Source organism: Trachypithecus francoisi, unplaced genomic scaffold (assembly GCF_009764315.1).
Source record: "Trachypithecus francoisi isolate TF-2019V2 unplaced genomic scaffold, Tfra_2.0 Lachesis_group1, whole genome shotgun sequence".
NCBI classification, from domain to species: Eukaryota; Metazoa; Chordata; class Mammalia; order Primates; family Cercopithecidae; genus Trachypithecus; species Trachypithecus francoisi.
Genome location: NW_022681454.1, coordinates 45,966,831 through 45,987,071, shown reverse-complemented (window position 1 = coordinate 45,987,071; position 20,241 = coordinate 45,966,831). Strand labels below are relative to the sequence as shown.

Sequence of the window (20,241 nt, the reverse complement as noted above, 5' to 3'; positions counted from 1 at the left end):
TAAAACAGGCCTGTGTGTGAAAGGCCTTTTCTAAATTGTAAAGCGCTCCCCAGATGTTAGTTATTATCTCCTTTAAAGGGCACAGAATCTGTTTCAGTAGTACAGGAGGCTGCAAAAAGGCTTCTTGACACTTTTTGCTCAGAACTTGACCCTGAGCTTAATCTCGCCGTAAAGTGAAAGGGTTCTTGCGCCCCTACAGCAACCCGGGGCAGGGTCACCCTCGCGACCGGGGCGGTCACTGCCGTATTCCGTCCTGAGCTGCCGCTCCCCCACGATCCTCCCACCAATCCCGGGAGGGCCGCGACGTCCCTGGCCGCTTGGGTGGCGCCAGCTAGAGGGCGCGGGCCGGGGCGGAACCCGGTACCGCGGCTCGGGAGAAGGTGGGGGCGGGGTGAGGGGCGGGGCCTCGCGCGGAGGGCGTGGCCTCGGGGCGTCCCGGGCGGCCGGCGCACGGAGCTTCCCAGCCAGCTAGCGAGCGACGGGCGCGCGCAGCCCCTGCGCACTCGGCCGCCGCCTGCGCGCGTTGCGGCCGCAGCTGCACCCTTTCCTCCGCGGTTCCGCAGCCGAGCCCCGGCAGGACGCGTTCCTTTGCGTTGTCTGCACTCGCGCCCCTTCCCACCGCAACAGGTCAGGGGAGGGCGGAGGTGACGAGGGCGCCCGACCCGGGACTAGAGACGGAAGGGTCTGGAAGGTGAGCGCAGCCCTGCGCCCCCCAGGGCTGGGGGTCGGTCTGCCTGGTCCCCGACGCCGCCGCCGCGGACTTCTCGGAAGCCTAGGCTCTCCCCGCCTCTCTGCCGGCTTCCCAGCAAGCTGACTCAAGTCGCTGGCGTTCCCACTTTTCCGGTGGGAGCCTTCGGGGAGAACGGGCGAGGGCGCAGAGCTCTCACTGCCCTACTTGCGATCCCGCGGCAGGTAGCGCGTAGAAAAACGGGACGGGGACACGGGAAGATATTCATGCGCCTTCCTCACCCCCAGCCCCCAAATCGGACGTTTGCCTGTGCACCCCGCGTTTTGTGGAGAGCTGTCCTGTGGTTGGGACCTGCTCCCTGAGTTGCGTAATGAGTCCCAGAAGTTTCTCGGGGGGAGGGGCGGGGAAAAGCGGGATTCTTCTCTCCTGCACCCCGGGACCCTCCCCTTTGCCTGTTCTGGAGAGAGATGAGGGCTTCCCTTCGCGTCTCACTGAGAGCAGGAGGGAGGCGTGTGTCGGTGGTCCGTAGTCTCTGGGGAGGAGTTGGAGCCACATTCTGAGACTTACTTCTGGGACAGAGGGAGAGGCGTCTTCAGAGTGTGGGACTGGTTAATTTCTCCTGATAATGCTTTTTTCCCTCGGGTGTCCCATCCTCTGTGACCGTCGCACCCCTACTCTCCGACGGTGCGAGCGCCGGAGCCGGGGATTGAGAGGGGAGAGAAGGTGGGGAGTGTGAATCACACGTTACCTTAGTGTGATGGTAGTTACATTAATGGAGCTGCGACGGGCCTGCGGGCGGTTCGATACCGTCCTGATAGTTTTCTCTTCCCGGAGCTTCTCCACCACCAGCACCCGCATATTGTTATGCAAATCATCCCGGGAAGGCACTTGGCTTTGGAGGTGGAGATGTGTCCGAATCTCCTGTGAACCAGTCTCTGTTGGGGGAGGGGGAAGGCCTTGCAGCCAAGTGATTTGTTTTATTTAAGGGCGGAGCGGAGATAATTTTAACCCCCTCTTCGTGCACGTTGTGGGGTGTGACTTACGGGGAAACCAGACTGATTAAAAACCTTCAGTGCAAACCTGTAAATTAAGGCGAAGACCCAGTGTTCCCTGGGACAGTTGCAAAGTGAGAAGAGCTCAGAAACTGAGGCACAGAAACATTAGGTAGGAGTCTGAGAGGCGTGGAGAATTTGGCTTGTGCAAGATTATTTCAGAGCAAGGTCCTGCGGTGTGTGTAGAAGGTAGGTGGCCGTGGGATACTTCTCTCAGACCTGAGTAGTGTCGGCCTCTGGGTGGGGATAAAAGTCACGAAAAAGACCTTTGGACCCAAGAGTCTAGGTTTATTTCTCTGGGACTGAAGAATACCTAGGCATGGCCCTGTTTCAATGTTTACTTCCTCTGTCTAATGTATTTCCTTAGCTCGCCTTTCATCTTTAGTGGGAAGGATTCCTTGAGTGGATATTCTGGAAGTAGATTCACAGGAGAATGGAAAACTCTGGATGGTTTGGATGGTTTGCCTGCTTTAATTTCAAGGTGTTGTCTCTTGTGGATATTGGAAGGTATTGTACTTGAATATTTGAAGATAAATATGCAGAAAACCAGTGGTGAGAACTAAAGGAAAACGATCCAAGGGGAGACGAGGAGAGAAAGCAAGAGAATACATAAGTAGTACGTAAAACTAGAGAAACTCATTTGAATTAAGCTATTTTTACGGAGAGAACTAAGGAAAGAATTTGGGATAGATTTGGTCAGTTTGAGACAAATAGAGATTGAAGAGTGGGACTTTTGGGGAAAATGAGTTTAGATATTAGAGAGTTTTCTTTTTTCAAATATAACTTACAAGGATGATGAGGCTGGAGATGTGGGACTTGCAGGTATGCTGCTGTGAATTCTTTGCTTTTCACCTGCAAGAAAATGAACTGTTAAATATTAATCTGCCTTATTCATTCACTGTAACAATTGAATTTGTGTCTTTGGCTTTTGCTTAACTCTTCAACTTTGCAAAAATATAATTTTGAAGAATAACAGTGTGTTAAATTAGCATACAAAGATCATTTAGAGATTGAAAATTTATGACAGAAGTCCAGGCCATTTTAAACATTGCTTTCTCCTACATACATAACAGGCATGCATTTTTTGCCACCAGAATCACTAATCTACTATAGGGTAATAAGACCATGTCAAAACTAGCTGTCTCTTCTGTTTCCTCTCTGGTTTAACTGAATTTCGGAGAGCTGGTTGAGGTGAAAGTTACTTTTTTAATTGACTGAGATACTTGCTTAATTAGATTTTGGATTAAATTTGGAAGAGACTATTCAATTAAAATACATATCTATATATATGAGTTACGTCTTTATCAGACACATCTACAAGTCACTTTATTTATTTATTTTTGAGACAGGTTCTTACTCTGTCACCTAGGCTGGAGTGCAGTGGCACAATCATAGCTCACTGCAACCTCCAACTCCTGGGCTCATGGGATCCTCCCTCCTCAGCCTCCCAAATAGCTGGGATTACAAGCATGTGTCACCATGCCTGGCTAATTTAAAAAATCTTTTGGTAGAGATGGATTGGGGTGGGGAGGAGGGTCTGCCTGCGTTACCCAGGTGGGTCTTGAACTCCTGGCTCAAGCAGTCCTTCCACTTTTGCCTCCCCAACTGCTGAGATTACAGGTGGAAGTCACCATGCCTGGCCTACAAGTCACTTTAGCCAGGTGATTGTTTAGTTGAAGTTTCATATTGCCTTGAAAGTTGAAAAGAGGGGTGAAAAAATTGAGCTTAGAAAGGGTAAGCTTGTTTTCAATATTTTTTTGAAAAGCTGATGGAGTTCTATGTTCAACTCTGTAATTTGTGGGCCCAAAGTTCCTTTATTTCAGGGCTCTAGACAGTTAACTAATTTTGGGGGAGATTGAGAAAGTATGTTGGAGAGAGTGCAAATTAAGGAACCTCAATGGGGCCGGGCGCAGTGGCTCATGCCTGTAATCTCAGCATTTTGGGAGGCCAAGGCGGGTGGATCACTTGAGGTCAGGGGTTCGAGACCAGCCTGACCAACATGGCGAAACCCTGTCTCTACTGAAAATACAAAAATTAGCCGGGCATGATGGTGTGCTCCTGTAATTCCACCTACTTGGGAGGCTAAGGCAGGAAAGTCGCTTGAACCCAGGAGGCGGAGGTTGCAGTGAGCCGAGATCATGCCCCTGCACTCCAGTCTCGGCCACAGAGCAAGACTCCATCTCAAAAAAAAAAATAAAATAAAGGAAAATAAAGGAAAAGGAAAAAAGGAACTGTATTTACCATAAGTATATAGAGTTTCTTTTTTTTTTTTTGAGGCGGAGTCTCGCTCTGTCGCCCGTACTGGAGTGTAGTGGCCGGATCTCAGCTCACTGCAAGCTCCGCCTCCTGGGTTTACGCCATTCTCCTGCCTCAGCCTCCCGAGTAGCTGGGACTACAGGCCCCCGCCACCTCACCCGGCTAGTTTTTGTATTTTTAGTAGAGACGGAGTTTCACCGTGTTAGCCAGGATGGTCTTGATCTCCTGACCTCGTGATCCGCCCGTCTCGGCCTCCCAAAGTGCTGGGATTACAGGCTTGAGCCACCGCGCCCGGCCTAGAGTTTCATAAGTGATGTTTTCCTCATTAAATAATAAATTCAACAATAGTTTCTCTTCCCAAGTGATGTTGAATTGGCAGTTGCTTTCTAGTAGTCTCTTTTTTTTAATACACAGTAGAAGCTTATTTAATAGTGTTGATTTGGATCTTAGATTTTAAAATCGATTACATAAACTCTGTAATCCATTTATTAAAATTCTGCCACAGCATGAAAATAAATGTGAAATATGTGGCTGTTTGTAGGTACACATCCGTTATTCCTGATTGTTTATATCTGGGCAACAGATTGTTATAGACTTGACACCATGAGACTCCCAAGGTCATCAGGGTTGCTAATAGGAGTTTCTGTTGTATGCCTTAGGACAGAACTTTAGTAGTATTCCCGAAGGGAAGAAAATCAGCTGATTTTCTTAAATTATCTGGCCCATTTTAAACATGACTAAGGATTTCTTGCTAGAGTGACTTTTTCCTATTAAAAGGCTGAGATTATTGTGACAAATAGTGCCTGAAGGAATCAATTACGTCATTAATATAATATCTCATATTCATTCCTAATACCGTGTAAGTATTGAGTAGCTTCTGTGAGCCAGACAGTATCCTAAGCGTTGGAGAAATTGTGATGGTAACATGATGAAGAAAGAAAATGGGCCTATGCAGATGGAACTTATATTGGCACTTCACTGTTTACCAACAGCTTTCACATGGCATAATCATTTAAGCCTAATTGTGACTCTGAAATTGGAATTCATTTTCCATTTTAAAATCAGGAAATTGAGTTGAAGAAGTTAAGTGACTTGACTCTGTGACTCAAAGCCTGGTGCCCTTTCTACTATGGTACACTGTGTTGGCTATGTTGATGTGTGGTTTCCTGTTTTTCAAGAATTACAGCTTGACTCTAAAATATAAATAGTGTTTCTCCTTGGGTAAGTAATTCTTTCTGGTCATTATGGGAATAAAAACAAGTATTTTCATTTAGGATTTTGAACATTTGTGCCTCCAAAGGAAAAAATTATGCAAACCTATTTAACAGACACATGGTGCTTATTTGCACTAGATAAGAATCCTTACCTTTCTAAAAATTAAATACAGGGCCTTACAGACTAGCTGCCTTAGTGCTTGAAAACTGTTATTCACCTTGTGAAAGCTCAGTTTATAAATTTTTGAGAGCATATCCCTATGAAAATCAGGACATACTCATACCATTTCCTCCTTTCTTATAGATACAGTGAATATGTGCAGTCTGGCAGTAGTTCTCAGACCTATAATGTACTCCTGAAAGGCTTATGAAAACACAGATGTGCTCCTCTTACCCATCCCCCGAGTTTCTGATCCAGCAGGTCTAGGGTAATGCCCAAGAATTTGCATGTGTAACGTGTTTGCGGCTGATATTGATGCTGTTATTTCTGGAACAACACTTTGAGAACCACTGCAGTATAGTGGAGAGTTTAAAAAGGTTTCTGAGTCAGACAGCTTGGGTTTGAATCTTGGATATGCTATCTACTAAGCTGTCAGACCTTAGGCAAATTACTTTTTTCAAGAACTATGAAGGCTGACTGAGCAATGCTACTTATGCCTGTAATTCTGGCACTTTGGGAGGCAGAGGCAAAAGGGTCATTTGAGCCCAGGAAATTTGAGACTAGCCTGGACAACAAAGTGAGACCCCTTCTTTAAACAACAGCAACAACACCTGTGAAGTCTCAGATTTTACTCTTCTCTCAAGCTAACTAACCTGCCACAGTTTCATGGACCCCTGGATTAGAGAGGAATGAATGACTTTATCGCTCATCAAGATAGCTGCAGCCAGAATATCAACATTTTCTTACTCTGGTTTCCTAAGCCCCCATTTTCCAAAGGGTTATGGAAAGAGAGGAAGAGAGCCAAGTGACACATGAGAAAACAGTGGGTTGCATTAACAGGAAGGGAATCCTGAGTTTAGGGAATCCTAATCTTTTTTGTGTGTGTGTGAGACAGTGTCTCACTCTGTTGCCCAGCCTGGAGTGCAGTGGTGCAGTCTCGTCTCACTGCAACCTTAGCCTCCCAGGTTTAAGCAGTTCTCCTGCCTCAGCCACTCGAATAGCTGGGATCACAGGCATGTGTCACCACGCCCACCTAATTTTTGTATTTTTAGTAGAGAGGGGGTTTCACCACGTTGGCCATACTAGTCTTGAACTCCTTACCTCAGATGACCCACCTGCCTCAGCCTCCCAAAGTGCTGGGATTACAGATGTGAGCCACTGCGCCTGGCCTCCCTAGTCTTTTATAATTGTCAGTAAGCATATTTGCTCTTCACAGGGAGATTTTATCTTGTTCTTGTTGCTTTTTTTTCCTAATCATTAGAACCCATGAAGGGAGGGGCTGGGTGGGCATGGTGGCTCATGCCTCTAATCCCAGCACTTTGGAAGGCTAAGGTGGGTGGATAACTTGAGGTCAAGAGTTTGAGACCAGCTTAGCCAACATGGTGAAACCCTGTCTCTACTAAAAATACAAAAATTAGCCGGGTATCGTGGTGGACACCTGTAATCCCAGCTACTCGGGAGGCTGAGGGAGGAGAATTGCTTGAACCAGGCAGCAGAGGTTGCAGTGAGCAGAGATCGAGATTCGTGACTCCGTTTCAAAACAAACAAAACCTGTGAAGGGAGAGTTTTATCTTGATTATATTGCATAGTAAACATGCTGCCCTTAGTGCTAGGACACTATCCCTACTTTCCAAGGCTATTCACCATACAAACATCTTTAAAGATAATTTGGAACAGCCGGGTGCAGTGGCTCATGCCTGTAATCGCAGCACTTTGGTAGGATGATGTGGGAGGATTGCATGAGCTCATGAGTTTGAGACTAGCCTGAGCAACATAGTGGGATCTCATCTCCACAAAAAGTAAAAAAAAAAAAAAAAATGGCCAGATGGGCTGGTCACGGTGGCTCATGCCTATAATCCCAGCACTTTGGGAGGCCAAGGTGGGTAGATCATTGAAGTCAGGATTGAGACCAGCCTGGCCAACATGGCGAAACCCTGTCTCTATTAAAAATACAAAAATTAGCCCAGCGTGGTAGCACATGCCTGTAATCCCTGCTACTCAGGAGGCTGAGGCAGGAGAATTGCTTGGGGGTGGAGGTTGCAGTGAGCCAAGATCATGCCATTGCACTCCAGCGTGGGCAACAGAGCAAGACTCTGTCTCATAAATAAATAAAATAAAAAATAGCTAGGCATGGTGTTGCATGCCTGTAGTCCCAGCTACTCAGGAGACTGAGGCAGGAGGATTGCTTGAGCCTTGACCTAGGCTGTAGTGAGCTGAGATTCTTCCAGTGTACTCTAGCCTGGGCAACAGAACAAGACCCTGTCTCGAAAAAGACAATCTGAAACAAAACAAAGACAATTGATGCCTCTGCTTGTAAAAATATGCACAAATACCACAGACCCATGGAGAAATTGTCTCCCAACACCTTTCCAATCCTCCATTGTTTTTTTTTTTTCCTTATAAAATGGAGCGAGCAGTATAGCAGTATCTCCTTTATTGACTACTGGAACAGATTAAAGGAACTAAGATCTGGCAAGTTCTTGGAGCAGAGCATAGTAAGTGCTACATAAATGTTTGCTATTATTATTCCTGAAGGAAGAGATTGTGTTCCAGTCTTTTTTTTTTTATGATAAATATTGTCTCATAAGATGAAGTAATTGGTTTACTTTGAATAAATTGCAAACTTTGAGTTTGTTCCAATAAACTTTTGTAAGGGTCCAAATTCTGAAATGAGGACAATGCCTTATACGATATTTTGCCAGCCCACAGGGAATGAGACAGAGACATTTTCTACCGATATCCATGTGCTTTTCTGTGTTTCCCAGCTTCTTTATGGTTACACAGAATCAGGTGACTCATCTGTCCAGATAAGCAATGAGTCACAGATAAGCAATAAACATTTATTTATTTATGTAGCATAAGTCAACTCCATATAGTAGTAAGTACTATGAAAACATAGAAGTGTGGCCAACACTGCTATTTTTCTCCTCAGTAGCCATTCCTGTTCTTGTTGTTGCTAAGAGAACTTTAATTGCTAAGGGACTACATTTGTCCAGTCTTAAGTAATAGATCATGTTTGTTCTCAGCCAGTGATGACAGTTTGTATCTTGATTTACCTGCTTCCTTTAAAGCTAGAAGAGCCCAGGTGACCTAGTTCTGGTTTTTTGTTAGTCAAAATTTTTGGGAAGGATTTTCCTTTTCTGACAAAAATAGACAAATATGTCAGGCAGAGCCGCACCTTCCTCTTCTCCTTCTCTTCATGCCTTGAATGTGAATGAGATATCTCATTTATAAGCTGTACCGTGACAAGCATAAAGACAACATGCTAAATAGGCAGAGCAGAAAAAGTCAGAGTTCCTGATGCCCTCATTGCAGAGCTAACAGGATGCCAAGTAGCCACCCTCTTCTAGACTTTCTATAGGAGAAACATAAACTTCTATTAATTTAAGCAGTTGTTACTTGCAGCTAAACACATTCCTAACCCATATAGTAAGCATAATGGAGTAGAGAGTACTCTACTCCATTATGGCTGGAGAGAGTCCTTGAGGGACAGCATTGTTACATTAGCTTTGAGAGTCAGTGAAGGCCTCTCTGAGAATGTGTCATTGAGCTGAGTGCCTGATGATCAGAGGGAGCCAACAACATGTGGGATGTGTACTTGAGTGTAGGGTAGCTCCAGAACCCCACTGAACAAAACTTCAAAGTGAAGAAGAGATAGTTGGGGAAATTGTATTCCTTTATGGATTTCTGAGCTTGTGAGGTCCATATGTATTGAGAGCCTAGAGGAACTGTAGATGATCAGATCAGTTTGGGGTCCTGGGAGATTATGATCTCTCCCAGGGGGTAGATCTCTCTACTTGGAGTAGAGTTCTAGAGAATCAGACTAAAAACAGAATGTATGACCCATGACTTATCCCTGACACATTGCCTATTACCAAGAGACTGTTATTCCTGGGTAAAGGAGAAGTATAGATGACGAGGGACTAAACAGCTTACAGGCCTCTGGTCTCTGGACAGAGTAATTTTTCTCATATTCTCCTTTGGAAGTTAGATTGTGGTCCTGGGACTGGGGAACTACTTGCTCTGTTTGTCCAGTTGAAAGGTTCCCAGGCTGGGCACAGTTGCTCACACCTGTAATACCAGCATTTTCGGGACCAGCCTGGACAACATGGCAAACTCCTGTCTCTACAAAAATACAAAAATTAGCCAGGTACGGTGGCTCATGCCTGTAATCCCAGCACTCTGGGAGGGCAGATCACCTGAGATTGGGAGTTTGAGACCAGCCTGACCAACATGGAGAAACCCTGTCTCTACTAAAAATACAAAAAAATCAGCTGGGCATAATGGTGCATGCCTGTAATCCCAGGTAGTCGAGAGGCTAAGACAGGAGAATCGCTTGAACCCCGAAGCAGAGGTTGTAGTGAACCAAGATCGTGCCATTGCACTCCAGCCTGGGCAACAAGAGTGAAACTCTGCCTCAAAAAAAAAAAAAAAAAAAAAAAATTAGCCGGGCATGGTGGCACACATCTGTAGTCCCAGTTACTCTGAAGGCTGAGGTGGAAGGTTTGCTTGAGTTCAGAAGGTGGAGGTTGTAGTGAGCCATGACTGTGCCACTGCACTCCAGCCTGGGCGACAGAGCAAGACTCTGTTAAAAAAAAAGAAAAAAGAAAGAAAGCTTCCCTAGTGTATGGAGTTGCTGCAGCACATGGTTTGGCCAGCCAAAAAAATAACTAGAACAACTACTACCATTTATTGAATGTTTACCATGAGCCAGACATTGTGCTAAGACTTTTACAAATATTATTTTATGTCACCCGACAACAATCCCATGAAGTCCTGTATTACTGATGAGAAAGCTGAGGCCTTAGAGAAGAAGAATAATTCTCTCGAGGTTTTTTTTTTTTTTTTTTGACAGAGTCTCGCTCTGTCACCCAGAATGGAGTGCAGTGGACTCCGCTCACTGCAAGCTGCATCTCATGGATTCATGCCATTCTCCTGTCTCACCCCCCAAGTAGCTGGAACTGCAGGCGCCCAACGCCACACCTGGCTAAATTTTTTTTTTTTTTTTTTTTTTTTTTTTAGTAGAGACAGGGTTTCACCCTGTTAACCAGGATGGTTTCAATCTCTTGACCTCGTGATTTGCCTGCCTTGGTCTCCCAAAGAGCTGGGATTACAGGCGTGAGCTACTGCATCCGGCCTGGAGGTCTTATAGCTGGTTGCAAAGCGGATCTTCTACCAGCATGTCATAAAGACTCTTGAGAGTAGATTCCCCAGAGTGTACTAGGTTTGGAGGCACTTAATGACCTAAGTGAACAGAATATTTCAAAACATCTTGAGTCACTTTTTATATTCATCTTCTCTCTTTTTTTCTCTCTCTATATGTATGTGGTGTGAGTGTCCATAAAAGTTACATATATGTGTATATACTCACATATATGTGTATATACTCACACATATATGTGTATATACTCACACATATATGTGTATACACATTCTTGAATTGTGGATTGTTTATTTGGGGAAGAAAAGCAATTTGATACACATGACACTTTAATTTCTGAATAAATTTGGTAAGCAAGAGAAGGAGGACTATAGAAGGGTCACTTAGATAGTAATGTACATTCCTGCCATGGAACATTACAAAATGAAATAAAGTTTGCATCATTCACATAAAATTTAATGTGGATATAGCTGCTACGATGTGTCAGTGTGCTAGGTATTTTAGCTCGGTGATACGATATATGCTTCTCCGTTACTCTAGGTAGGAAGCGCTCCGTTTTACACGTAGGGGCGCAGAGGCCGATAGAGCTTAACTTGTCCAAGGCGATCATGCAGCTCACTTGAGCCTAGAGTCTTTCTGCTGTACAAGCACTACTCTGTTTTTAAATAGAGCCAAGTTAGTATCTTCCCTATTTTCTTTTCCTTTTTTTTTTTTTTTTGAGGCAGGGCCTTGCTCTTTCACATAGGCTGAAGTGCAGAGGTGTGATCATAGCTCGCTGTAGCCTCCACCTCCTGGGTTCGAGCTACCCTCTCACCTTAGCCTTTTGAGTAGCTGAGACCACAGACATGTGCCACCTTGCCCAGCCTTTCCCAATTTTTTTTTTTTTTTAATAAGACAGAGTCTTGCTCTGTTACCCAGGTTGCAGTGCAGTGGCACAGATCACGGTTCACTGCAGCCTCCTCCTTCCTGGGCTCAACCTATCCTCCTGCCTCAGCCTCCTCAGTAGCTAGGACTACAGGCATGTGCCACCATGCCCAGCTAATTTTTTTATTTTTTGTAGAGACAAGATGTCAGTATGTTGCGAGGGCTGATCCTGAACTTAAGTAGTCCTCCTACCTCGGCCTCCCAAAGTGTTGGGATTACAGGCGTGAGCCACCATGCTTGGCCTGTGGAGGATTATATTGAAAGATTGATATCATAACAGAATAAAAGGTGAAGATGCCCTTTTACATCTCCTGCTCTGGCCTCTTCACCAAATCTCTTCCCTTTCCAGAAAACTACTATTAACAGTTTGGTATATGCTATTCCAAACTTTGTGTGTATGCATAAACTTAATAATAAAGCATTAAACAAACAAACAAAAAACTTGGCTCACATTGTACATTTTATTTAGATCTTGCTTAGATAAACCTGTGTGGTTCTTTTTGATGTTTTAAGGTATCTCATTATGATGTATCATAATTAGCCATTTTTTAAATGATATGTATTAGGTTGTTACCAGTTTTCTTACTCTTACAAGCAATATTTTATTGCACATACCTCCTCGTACACATGTGACTGTATTTTAAGGAATGATTCCTTAAAGGAGAATTGCTAAATTGAAGCATACGCTAAATTCCTTTCTTAGTGGTGGTTTAGAATAATAATTTCCTGACTATAGTGGGCCACCATTTGAACCTAACATAACCGAATATTCATAACGTATTGTAGTGTGTATCTGGGCTCTTCATACAGCTGTGGAAATCACACATCACCCTCAACAGCCTTGCTTAGGCTGACTTTGGTCCTTGTTGTGAGACACAGCTGAGGTATCAGTCAGTAATCTCATGATGCAGTCTTCCTGCCCCTCTCTCCTTCTGTGGGGAAAGATCAAGCCTCTCACGAAGTTAAGGGTTTTAGTTGCACAGATAGGTCCCTGGCTGTGACCAGGGGCTCGATTCCTCAGAAGCTATGGTCTCTCTCACTTTGAACCCCATTCACCTACCCAAGAATCTGTAGTGCTCCTGAGCGGTGAGACCTAGGGCATTGCTCACTCCTTCAGTCTTCTACTTATCAGCCTTGAGGACCCTTTTTCATTACAGATCTCCATGGCTTGCTCCTCACTTTAAGTCTTTGCTCAAATGTTGTGTTCTCTGACCACCCTACATAAAACTGCAGTACCCTACCTTGATTCCTCTCTGCACTCTATACTCCCATTTTGCTTTTCTAACATCTATTTTACTGAATGTGTCTTTGCTTACCTTCTGTAGTATGTAAGCTCAGTGGTAGCAAGAGTCTTTTCTTCACTCTATTTATTTTTTATGTGTTTTGAGACAGGGCCTTGCTGTGTTACCCAGGCTGGAGGGCAGTGGTGCAATCTCAGCTCACTGCAACCTACGTCACCCCCCCCAGCTGCCCCCACCTGCATCCCTACTCAAGCAATCCTCCCACCTCAGCCTCCTGAGTAGAGTAGCTGGGACCACAGGCATGCACCACCACACCTGGCCATTTATTTTTATTTTTAGCAGAGACGGGGTCTTGTCATGTTGCCCAGGCTGGTCTTGAACTCCTGAGCACAAGCATTCAGCCCACCCTGGTCTCCCAAAGTGCTGGGATTACAGGATTGAGCCACCACATCCGGCCCACTCTCTTTTTTCTTAGTACCTGGCTTAGAGCAGATACTCAGGATACATTTGTTGGTTCTGTCAGTCAGTGAACAAACAAGTGAACTCAGGACCCCTCTCAGATTGATAGCCACCCAACAGCCCAATCTGTCTCCTTTCCCACTGTTATCACTGTCCACCAAAGAGCCCTAGGGGTGGGTGCTATTGGGTTGAAAGCAGGTTGAGCATCTTCATTGGGAGGGTCATGTGAGGAACTGCCATCAGGGACTCTTCAGGTGCCTCCACAGAAGTCTTATGAAGAATAATGCCAACAGGAATGCAGTAGTGTTTTATTGATCACTTACTGTGTGCCAGCCCTGCAAGTCAAGAGAGAGAAAGTGTGAGCAGCAAAGGCAGGGGTAGAGCGAGGGATGCAGAGAAAGAGAAAAAGGAGAAAGTGAGCGATACTAAGTGATGAGGAAAGGGGAGGGAGAAGAGTGGGGATTGAGTTGGAGAATTGAGAAAACTTGCCTAGGGGGCCACTATTGCTGGTCAGAGGAGTGACACATGTTTGACCCTGAAAAGCAGATCTCTGCTAGTGTGAGTTAACTAGAATATTTGCAACATCCATGCTGCAGTCTTTTGAAAGAGGAGATAGAGTGACAAATTATGTCTGCTAGTATGGAAACGTTGTAGTTAGCAAGTCAGCAATTTAAATTGCATGGAGAGGGAGATAAAAGACCTTATCGGGGTAAGAATAGAGCTATCAAGGACTATATTCAGTGTTTCAACCTCAGCCAAAATTGTAACAGCCTCTTAAACAGAGGTAAGTTAAAATGATTACAAATTTAATGTGTGTTTCCATTTGTATCAAATGGTTTGTCGAGTCTGTACTAAGATAATTTAGTAACATACCTTTGCCTTAAGGATGTTTGAAAAGTAAAACAAACTATTTAATGCAAGTTAGGATAAGTGTAGTCAATTTATAAATACTCACTAGAGAGGGAAAAGGAAACAGCTGTAGACAGTGTTAACCATAAGAAGAGGCTGTGTCCAGAGTTACACAAGATAGTAGCAAGACTATCTGCCCAGATTGGATACTAATTTTTCCCCGAAATTCAGTCTTGTTTTGAAAGAATGCTCAGTAGTTGTTTTATTTGGGTTTTGTTTTGTTTTGATTAAGTACCTTTAATGAGTGGAAGTAAAATCTTAAGATTGATTGTTACCAGGACCCACTTTTCTTGTTAAGTGTTGCATTCTCCTGTGAGAATGACCTGTTGATTTCCTTTCTCTTGCATACTTGACACTCTTAACTTTTCTTCCTTTTAATTCCAGTGAGGATGCTGACACAACCTGTGACCTTAGGCAAATTACTTAAAACTGAGTCTACTTTTTTTTTTGTTATGATTTTGAGTCTCCATTTTCTTTTTTTTTTTTTTTTTTTTTTTTTTTGAGACGGAGTCTTGCTCTGTCGCCCAGGCTGGAGTGCAGTGGCCTGATCTCAGCTCACTGCAAGCTCCGCCTCCCGGGTTCAGCCATTCTCCTGCCTCAGCCTCCCGAGTAGCTGGGACTACAGGCGCCCGCCACAGCGCCCGGCTAATTTTTGTATTTTTAGTAGAGACGGGGTTTCACCGTTTTAGTCAGGATGGTCTCGATCTCCTGACCTCGTGATCCACCTGTCTCGGCCTCCCAAAGTGCTGGGATTACAGGCGTGAGCCACCGCGCCCGGCTCCATTTTCTTATCTATAAAATAGGATATTAGTATCTGCCTTGCAACTTTATTATAATGTATTAATGAAATGCCATTTTTCAAAGGGCTTATTTATATTTAACACAATGCTTGGCACAAAGTAGGCACCAGGGGAATGGTATTTCCTTTTCTCCTCCCCCTCCTCCTTATGGTAAACTTGTGCACATTGTTTTCTTGCTGAAATGGCTTTGAGAAGCAGCCTCACAGTTAAAAGTGCAATTGGCCTTTGATATATACTAGAGAGTTTATTCATGCAACTTGGGAATTGGAGAACCATTTTCTAATTCAAATGAGAACTTGGAATTCTGTCTCCAGGAAAACTTCTTACAGGTCATGTGTATCCCTGAATTTACCCACAGGCTAATGTTCACGGGCTGCTGTTTGTTTCTCTTTCAGATGAACAGACTTGCCACTTTCCACTGACTGGAAACAATGGCATTTACGGAAAGAGTCAACAGCGGTGGCAACAGGTAAGCGTGGAATCTATGATTCAAAGACATGCTGATATTTAATTTTATAATCTCCTTTTCAATGAATAAGTTTGGTCTTTTTGTGTTTTGCAACTTAAGAACTCACTGGTGCAGGAAAATGTTTGAAATGTTCAGTTTTCTCTACATGAAGTCAAACTTGTTGGACTGGCTACATATTGTCTTTTAAATCTAGCAATTGCCGAGTCTGTTAACTCATTTTTTAAAAATGTAGATGTTAATTTTAATGATTAAATCAGCATTCTAATGCTGTGTTCAGGATAACAAGATTGCACTGATTTGGGGAAAGCGTACACATGCTCAGCCTGTGCTTGAAATAAATAAACAAATCCACCTCATCCGGAAAGCCGTGAAGGAGGGAATTCCTTCATATTTATATTTTGCCCCTTTCACATCTCTCCCTCCAACTCTGCACACACAATTTAGTGCCTTCTTGCATATAGTAATTGATCAGTGTTGATTGAGGGGATCATATTAACATTTTGAAGCAGTTTTAAATAATAACTCATTTGACATTCAGAAAGAATTATCACTGATTAGTTTTTATTTAAACTATTAACTACTCAAAATATATATATATATATTTTTTGAGATGGAGTCTCACTCTGTTGCCCAGGCTGGAGTGCAGTGGTGCAACCTCAGTTCACTGCGACCTCCACCTCCCAGGTTCAAGCGATTCTCCTGCCTCAGCCTCCCAAGTAGCTGGGATTCACCAGGTTGACCAGGCTGGTCTCGAACCCCTGACCTCAGGTGATCCCCCTGCCTCGGCCTCCCAAAGTACTGGAATTACAGGCATGAGCCTCTGTGCCACACCAAAAACATATTAAATGTTTTTAAATATTACTACTACCCCTTGTAGTAACATTCTAGCAATTACAGAATTGTTTTTATTGTTACTTTTATCATAATTTCTATTTATTAATTAATTAATTATTATTATTTTTTGAGACAAAGTTTTGCTCCTGTTACCCTGGCTGGAGTGTAGTGCCATGATCTTGGCTCACTGCAACCTCTGCCTCCCAGGTTCAAGTGATTCCCCTGCCTCAGCCTCCCAAGTAGCTGGGACTACAGGCACATGCCACCACACCTGGCTAATTTTTGTGTTTTTAGTAGAGACAGGGTTTCACCATGTTGGTCAGGCTGGTCCCAAATTCCAGACCCCAGGTGATCCATCTGCCTCGGCCTCCCAAAGTGCTGGGATTACAGGTGTGAGCTACCATGCCCAGCCATAATTTCTATTTATGCTAGAATTATTTCCCCCCCTTCTTGCTACTGCATTTGACTAGTCTAAAAAATAAAAACATTATAGGAAATGTAGACTCAGACTTATTTAACTAATATTTATAATGCCACAGAATAGATGATGGTGCCTGCAATTGTGGACCATCCCAAATGTTCTCCCACTTCTCCCCCTTTCTGGTTCACTTAGGAAATGATTCAGTTCCTGGTCATTACTGTAGGGCTGTTAAACTTGGTTTACTCTCTCCCCTCACCAAAGGGAAGACAGTTGACCCTGACTGCTGCAGTCCACATTCTGCTAGAGCCTGGGGAAAGCTGTTATCATTTGCCTTTAGGTTTATTCATAATGTTGGGTTACACATACGTTTTACATTTTTATGTAGTTAAATGTCTTGTCCTTTATGGATTCTGGCCTTGATTGTACTTAGAAAGGTCTTTCCTCCTCCAAGATTGTGAAAATAATGTCATGTGTTCTTTGCTGGCACTTGTACGATTTCATTTTTGCATTTAAATCAGAACTTGTAAGCTGGTGGACTGTGGGACAGATCTGGTCAACATATGGGTTTTGGTTGGCCTGTCACAGAATTCTGAAAGAAATTATCTGCCAATGTTTTTTACATAACAATCTTCTATCTTCTCATGAAAAATTTAAGATTTAGCAACCCTGGGCTTGCATTGCCATGTAGCAGTGCTCAGACAGAATTGAATAGCTTCAGCTCTTTTAATCAGAACACAGGCTTTCTAATTCAGAACTTCCCGAGTGGTGTGCCATCAAATGCTTTTCAGGTGTGCCAAGATATTGATCCCCTCCCCCCCCCCCGCCCCGCCCCCGCAAGCCTAAAGGTCAGCCAGAGCTCCTATCTAATTTCCCCTGCAGACATCTGCTTTGTCCGTTTGCCCCAGAGACTTGATGTAAAAAAAAAAAAAAAAAAAAAGTTGAGAAAGCACTGATGCTTTTCAATTCGTTAGAGTCCTCTGCACAGCCAGATTCACACATTTAGTTAGCTGCTTGACCCTCTTAACTTGCAACCTATTTTACATCTTTGACTTTTTAATATTTTGATCCATATGTAGTTAACTTGAATATATATCGTATATTTCATATTACTAGGAAAAGGTAAAGATGGGGGATGTTAGGGAACCTTTTTTTTTTCTTTTTCTTTGTCTTTTTTTTTTTTTTTTGAGATGGAGTCTCGCTGTCACCAGGCTGGAGTGCAGTGGCACGATCTTGGCTCACTGTAACCTCCACCTCCCAGGTTCAAGCAATTCTCCTGCCTCAGCCTCCTGAGTAGCTGGGACTGCAGACACACACAACCATGTCCAGCTAATTTTTGTATTTTTTAGTAGAGACGGGGTTTCACCACGTTGGCCAGGATGGTCTTGATATCTTAACCTCATCATCTGCCTGCCTTGGCCTCCCAAAGTGTTAGGATTACAGGTGTGGGCCACTGCGCCTGGCTAGGAACCTTTTTTTTTTTTTTTAAGCAAAAAGCTAGACAATTGTTTCATCGTTATTTATTAAATCACCTATCTTTTCCCCACAGATATGAATGCTAGGTCTAAATTTTATCACAGGTTTGGGGCTGTTGCTGGGCTGTCTTTTGCTCCATTGATGTGTCTTTTGGCAACTGTGGCATATTGTTTCACTGTGTCTTTATATGTCTTAATATTGAGGCAGATTCTTTGTAATTCTCATTTTTAGAATTTTAATAGCTATTCATTCTCATGCTTCTCAATATAGTCTGAAGTGATTAATCATTTTCTAGAAAAATTATGATTGGCATTTTGATTGGAATCCCTTTGAATTCATCAGTTAGAGTTGACTACTGTAGGCTATTAAAACGTCTTCCTGTAAGAATGTAGATATCAGACTGGTGAGAATTTAAGGAGCTGAAGAAATTTTAAATTTTAATTGTAAGATTTTCGTGGAGGTCTGATTTTTCAAAAAGGTTGAGTTACTGATGTTGGTTCGTGTGTTATTTCTGGTAGATGAATCAATTATAGTGGGTAAAAGTATTATCACTGACATGATTAAAAAGATATTTTAGCTTAAAACCTAGATGACGGGTTGATAGGTACAGCAAGCCACCACGGCATGTGTATACAACCTGCATGTTCTGCACATGTATGTAACAAACCTGCATGTTCTGCACATGTATGTAACAAACCTGCATGTTCTGCACATGTATCCCAGAACTTAAAGTCAAAAAAATACATATATATATATTTTTTGTTTGTTTTTGAGATGGAGTCTCACTCTGTCTCCCAGGCTGGAGTGCAGTGGTGCGATCTTGGCCCCTCCACCTCCCAGGTTCAAGCTTTTCTCCTGCCTCAGCCTCCTGAGTAGCTGGGACTACAGGCACCCACCACCACACCTGGCTAATTATTGTATTTTTTTTTTTTAACATATCGTCCAGGCTGGTCTTGAATTCCTGACCTTGTGATCTGTAAACTACCCCCCCACTTCCCGCCTCCCAAAGTCCTGGGATTACAGGCATGAGCCACAGCGCCCGGCCTAAAAAAAGATACTTTATATTCTATTACTTATTTTTTTTGGTTTTGCTAATCAATAAGTTTGATTGGGTAACTGTCCCTTATAACATTCTAGCAATTATAGAGTGTTTTTATTATTTGTTACTTTTATCATAATTTCTGGCTCCTCACCTCCTCAATATACTCCTTTTAATTTTAGTACCTAGTACAAGTGATAAACTTGGGGATATCCTTTAAAAAGTTCTGTTTTTAATACACACCAGTAGCTCACTTGTTTAAATGTTTAATCATGATAGGTATTTAATCTTTTAGTTTCCCAGAAAAAAAAAACATGAAATTCATGTGGAACTGGTCCAGGACCAGGACATATTTGCAAAGGAAAGAGATGTATATTGAGTACACAGCTCTAATCATTCAAACTAAATTGAAGTCTGAGCGGGAACCCTTACTTTGCTCAGGGCTATCAGAAGTCATAAGCATGGACAGAATATTAATGTAATGTGTAAAGACAATATTTGTTGTAGTTCTCAGGAACAATAAGCTTATTCTGTGACTTCCAGATTTATCAGCACTTGACACTGTTGAATTTGAGCTCACTTACATATTTCTTCACCTTCCTTCCCTCCCCTTTTTAATAGTTATTTCTAAAAATTGTTACTGGAATCTAACAGACTGAGAAAGGCAGACATTATTAGTACAGTTTAGTGCATTTCCTTTTCTTTTCTTTTCTTTTCTTTTCTTTTTTAAGATGGAGTTTTGCTGTTGTCGCTGAGGCTGGAATGCAATGGCATGATCTCGGCTCGCTGGGTCCTCCACCTCCTGGGTTCGAGCGATTCTCCTGCCTCAGCCTCCTGAGTAGCTGGCACACCACCATGCCCAGCTAATTTTTGTACATTTTTAGTAGAAACGGGGTTTCACCATGTTGGCCAGGCTAGTCTCAAACTCCTGACCTCAGGTAATCTACCTGCCTTGGCCTCTCAAAGTGCTGGGATTACAGGCTTGAGGCACCGCGCCCAGCCTGGTTTAGTGCATTTTCATAAAGTGAACACACTTGTGTAACAGATCAAGACCAGCTTTATAGAACTCCCCTCCTGTCCCCTTTCAGCTACTACCTCCCTTAAAAGTCACCACTGTTCTGACTTATAACACCCTGCATTT

At 43.3% G+C, this 20,241-nt stretch overlaps 1 protein-coding gene across 5 annotated transcripts in view; it reads left to right on the top strand.

Moving 5' to 3' along the window:
- The first annotated feature begins 451 nt into the window (after nucleotides 1-451).
- AFF1 (AF4/FMR2 family member 1) overlaps nucleotides 452-20,241 on the top strand; it is a 214,738-nt gene continuing 194,948 nt past the window's right edge. For 4 of the 5 annotated variants that reach the window (XM_033214150.1, XM_033214147.1, XM_033214149.1 and 1 more), the window contains exons 1-2: nucleotides 452-691; nucleotides 15,260-15,333. In XM_033214150.1, the coding sequence (XP_033070041.1) occupies nucleotides 15,296-15,333 (38 nt within the window). In that variant the 5' untranslated portion in view covers nucleotides 452-691; nucleotides 15,260-15,295. Of the gene's footprint in view, nucleotides 692-1,739; nucleotides 1,930-15,259; nucleotides 15,334-20,241 lie in introns of those variants that run through there. The other variant, XM_033214146.1, reaches the window with a different exon arrangement.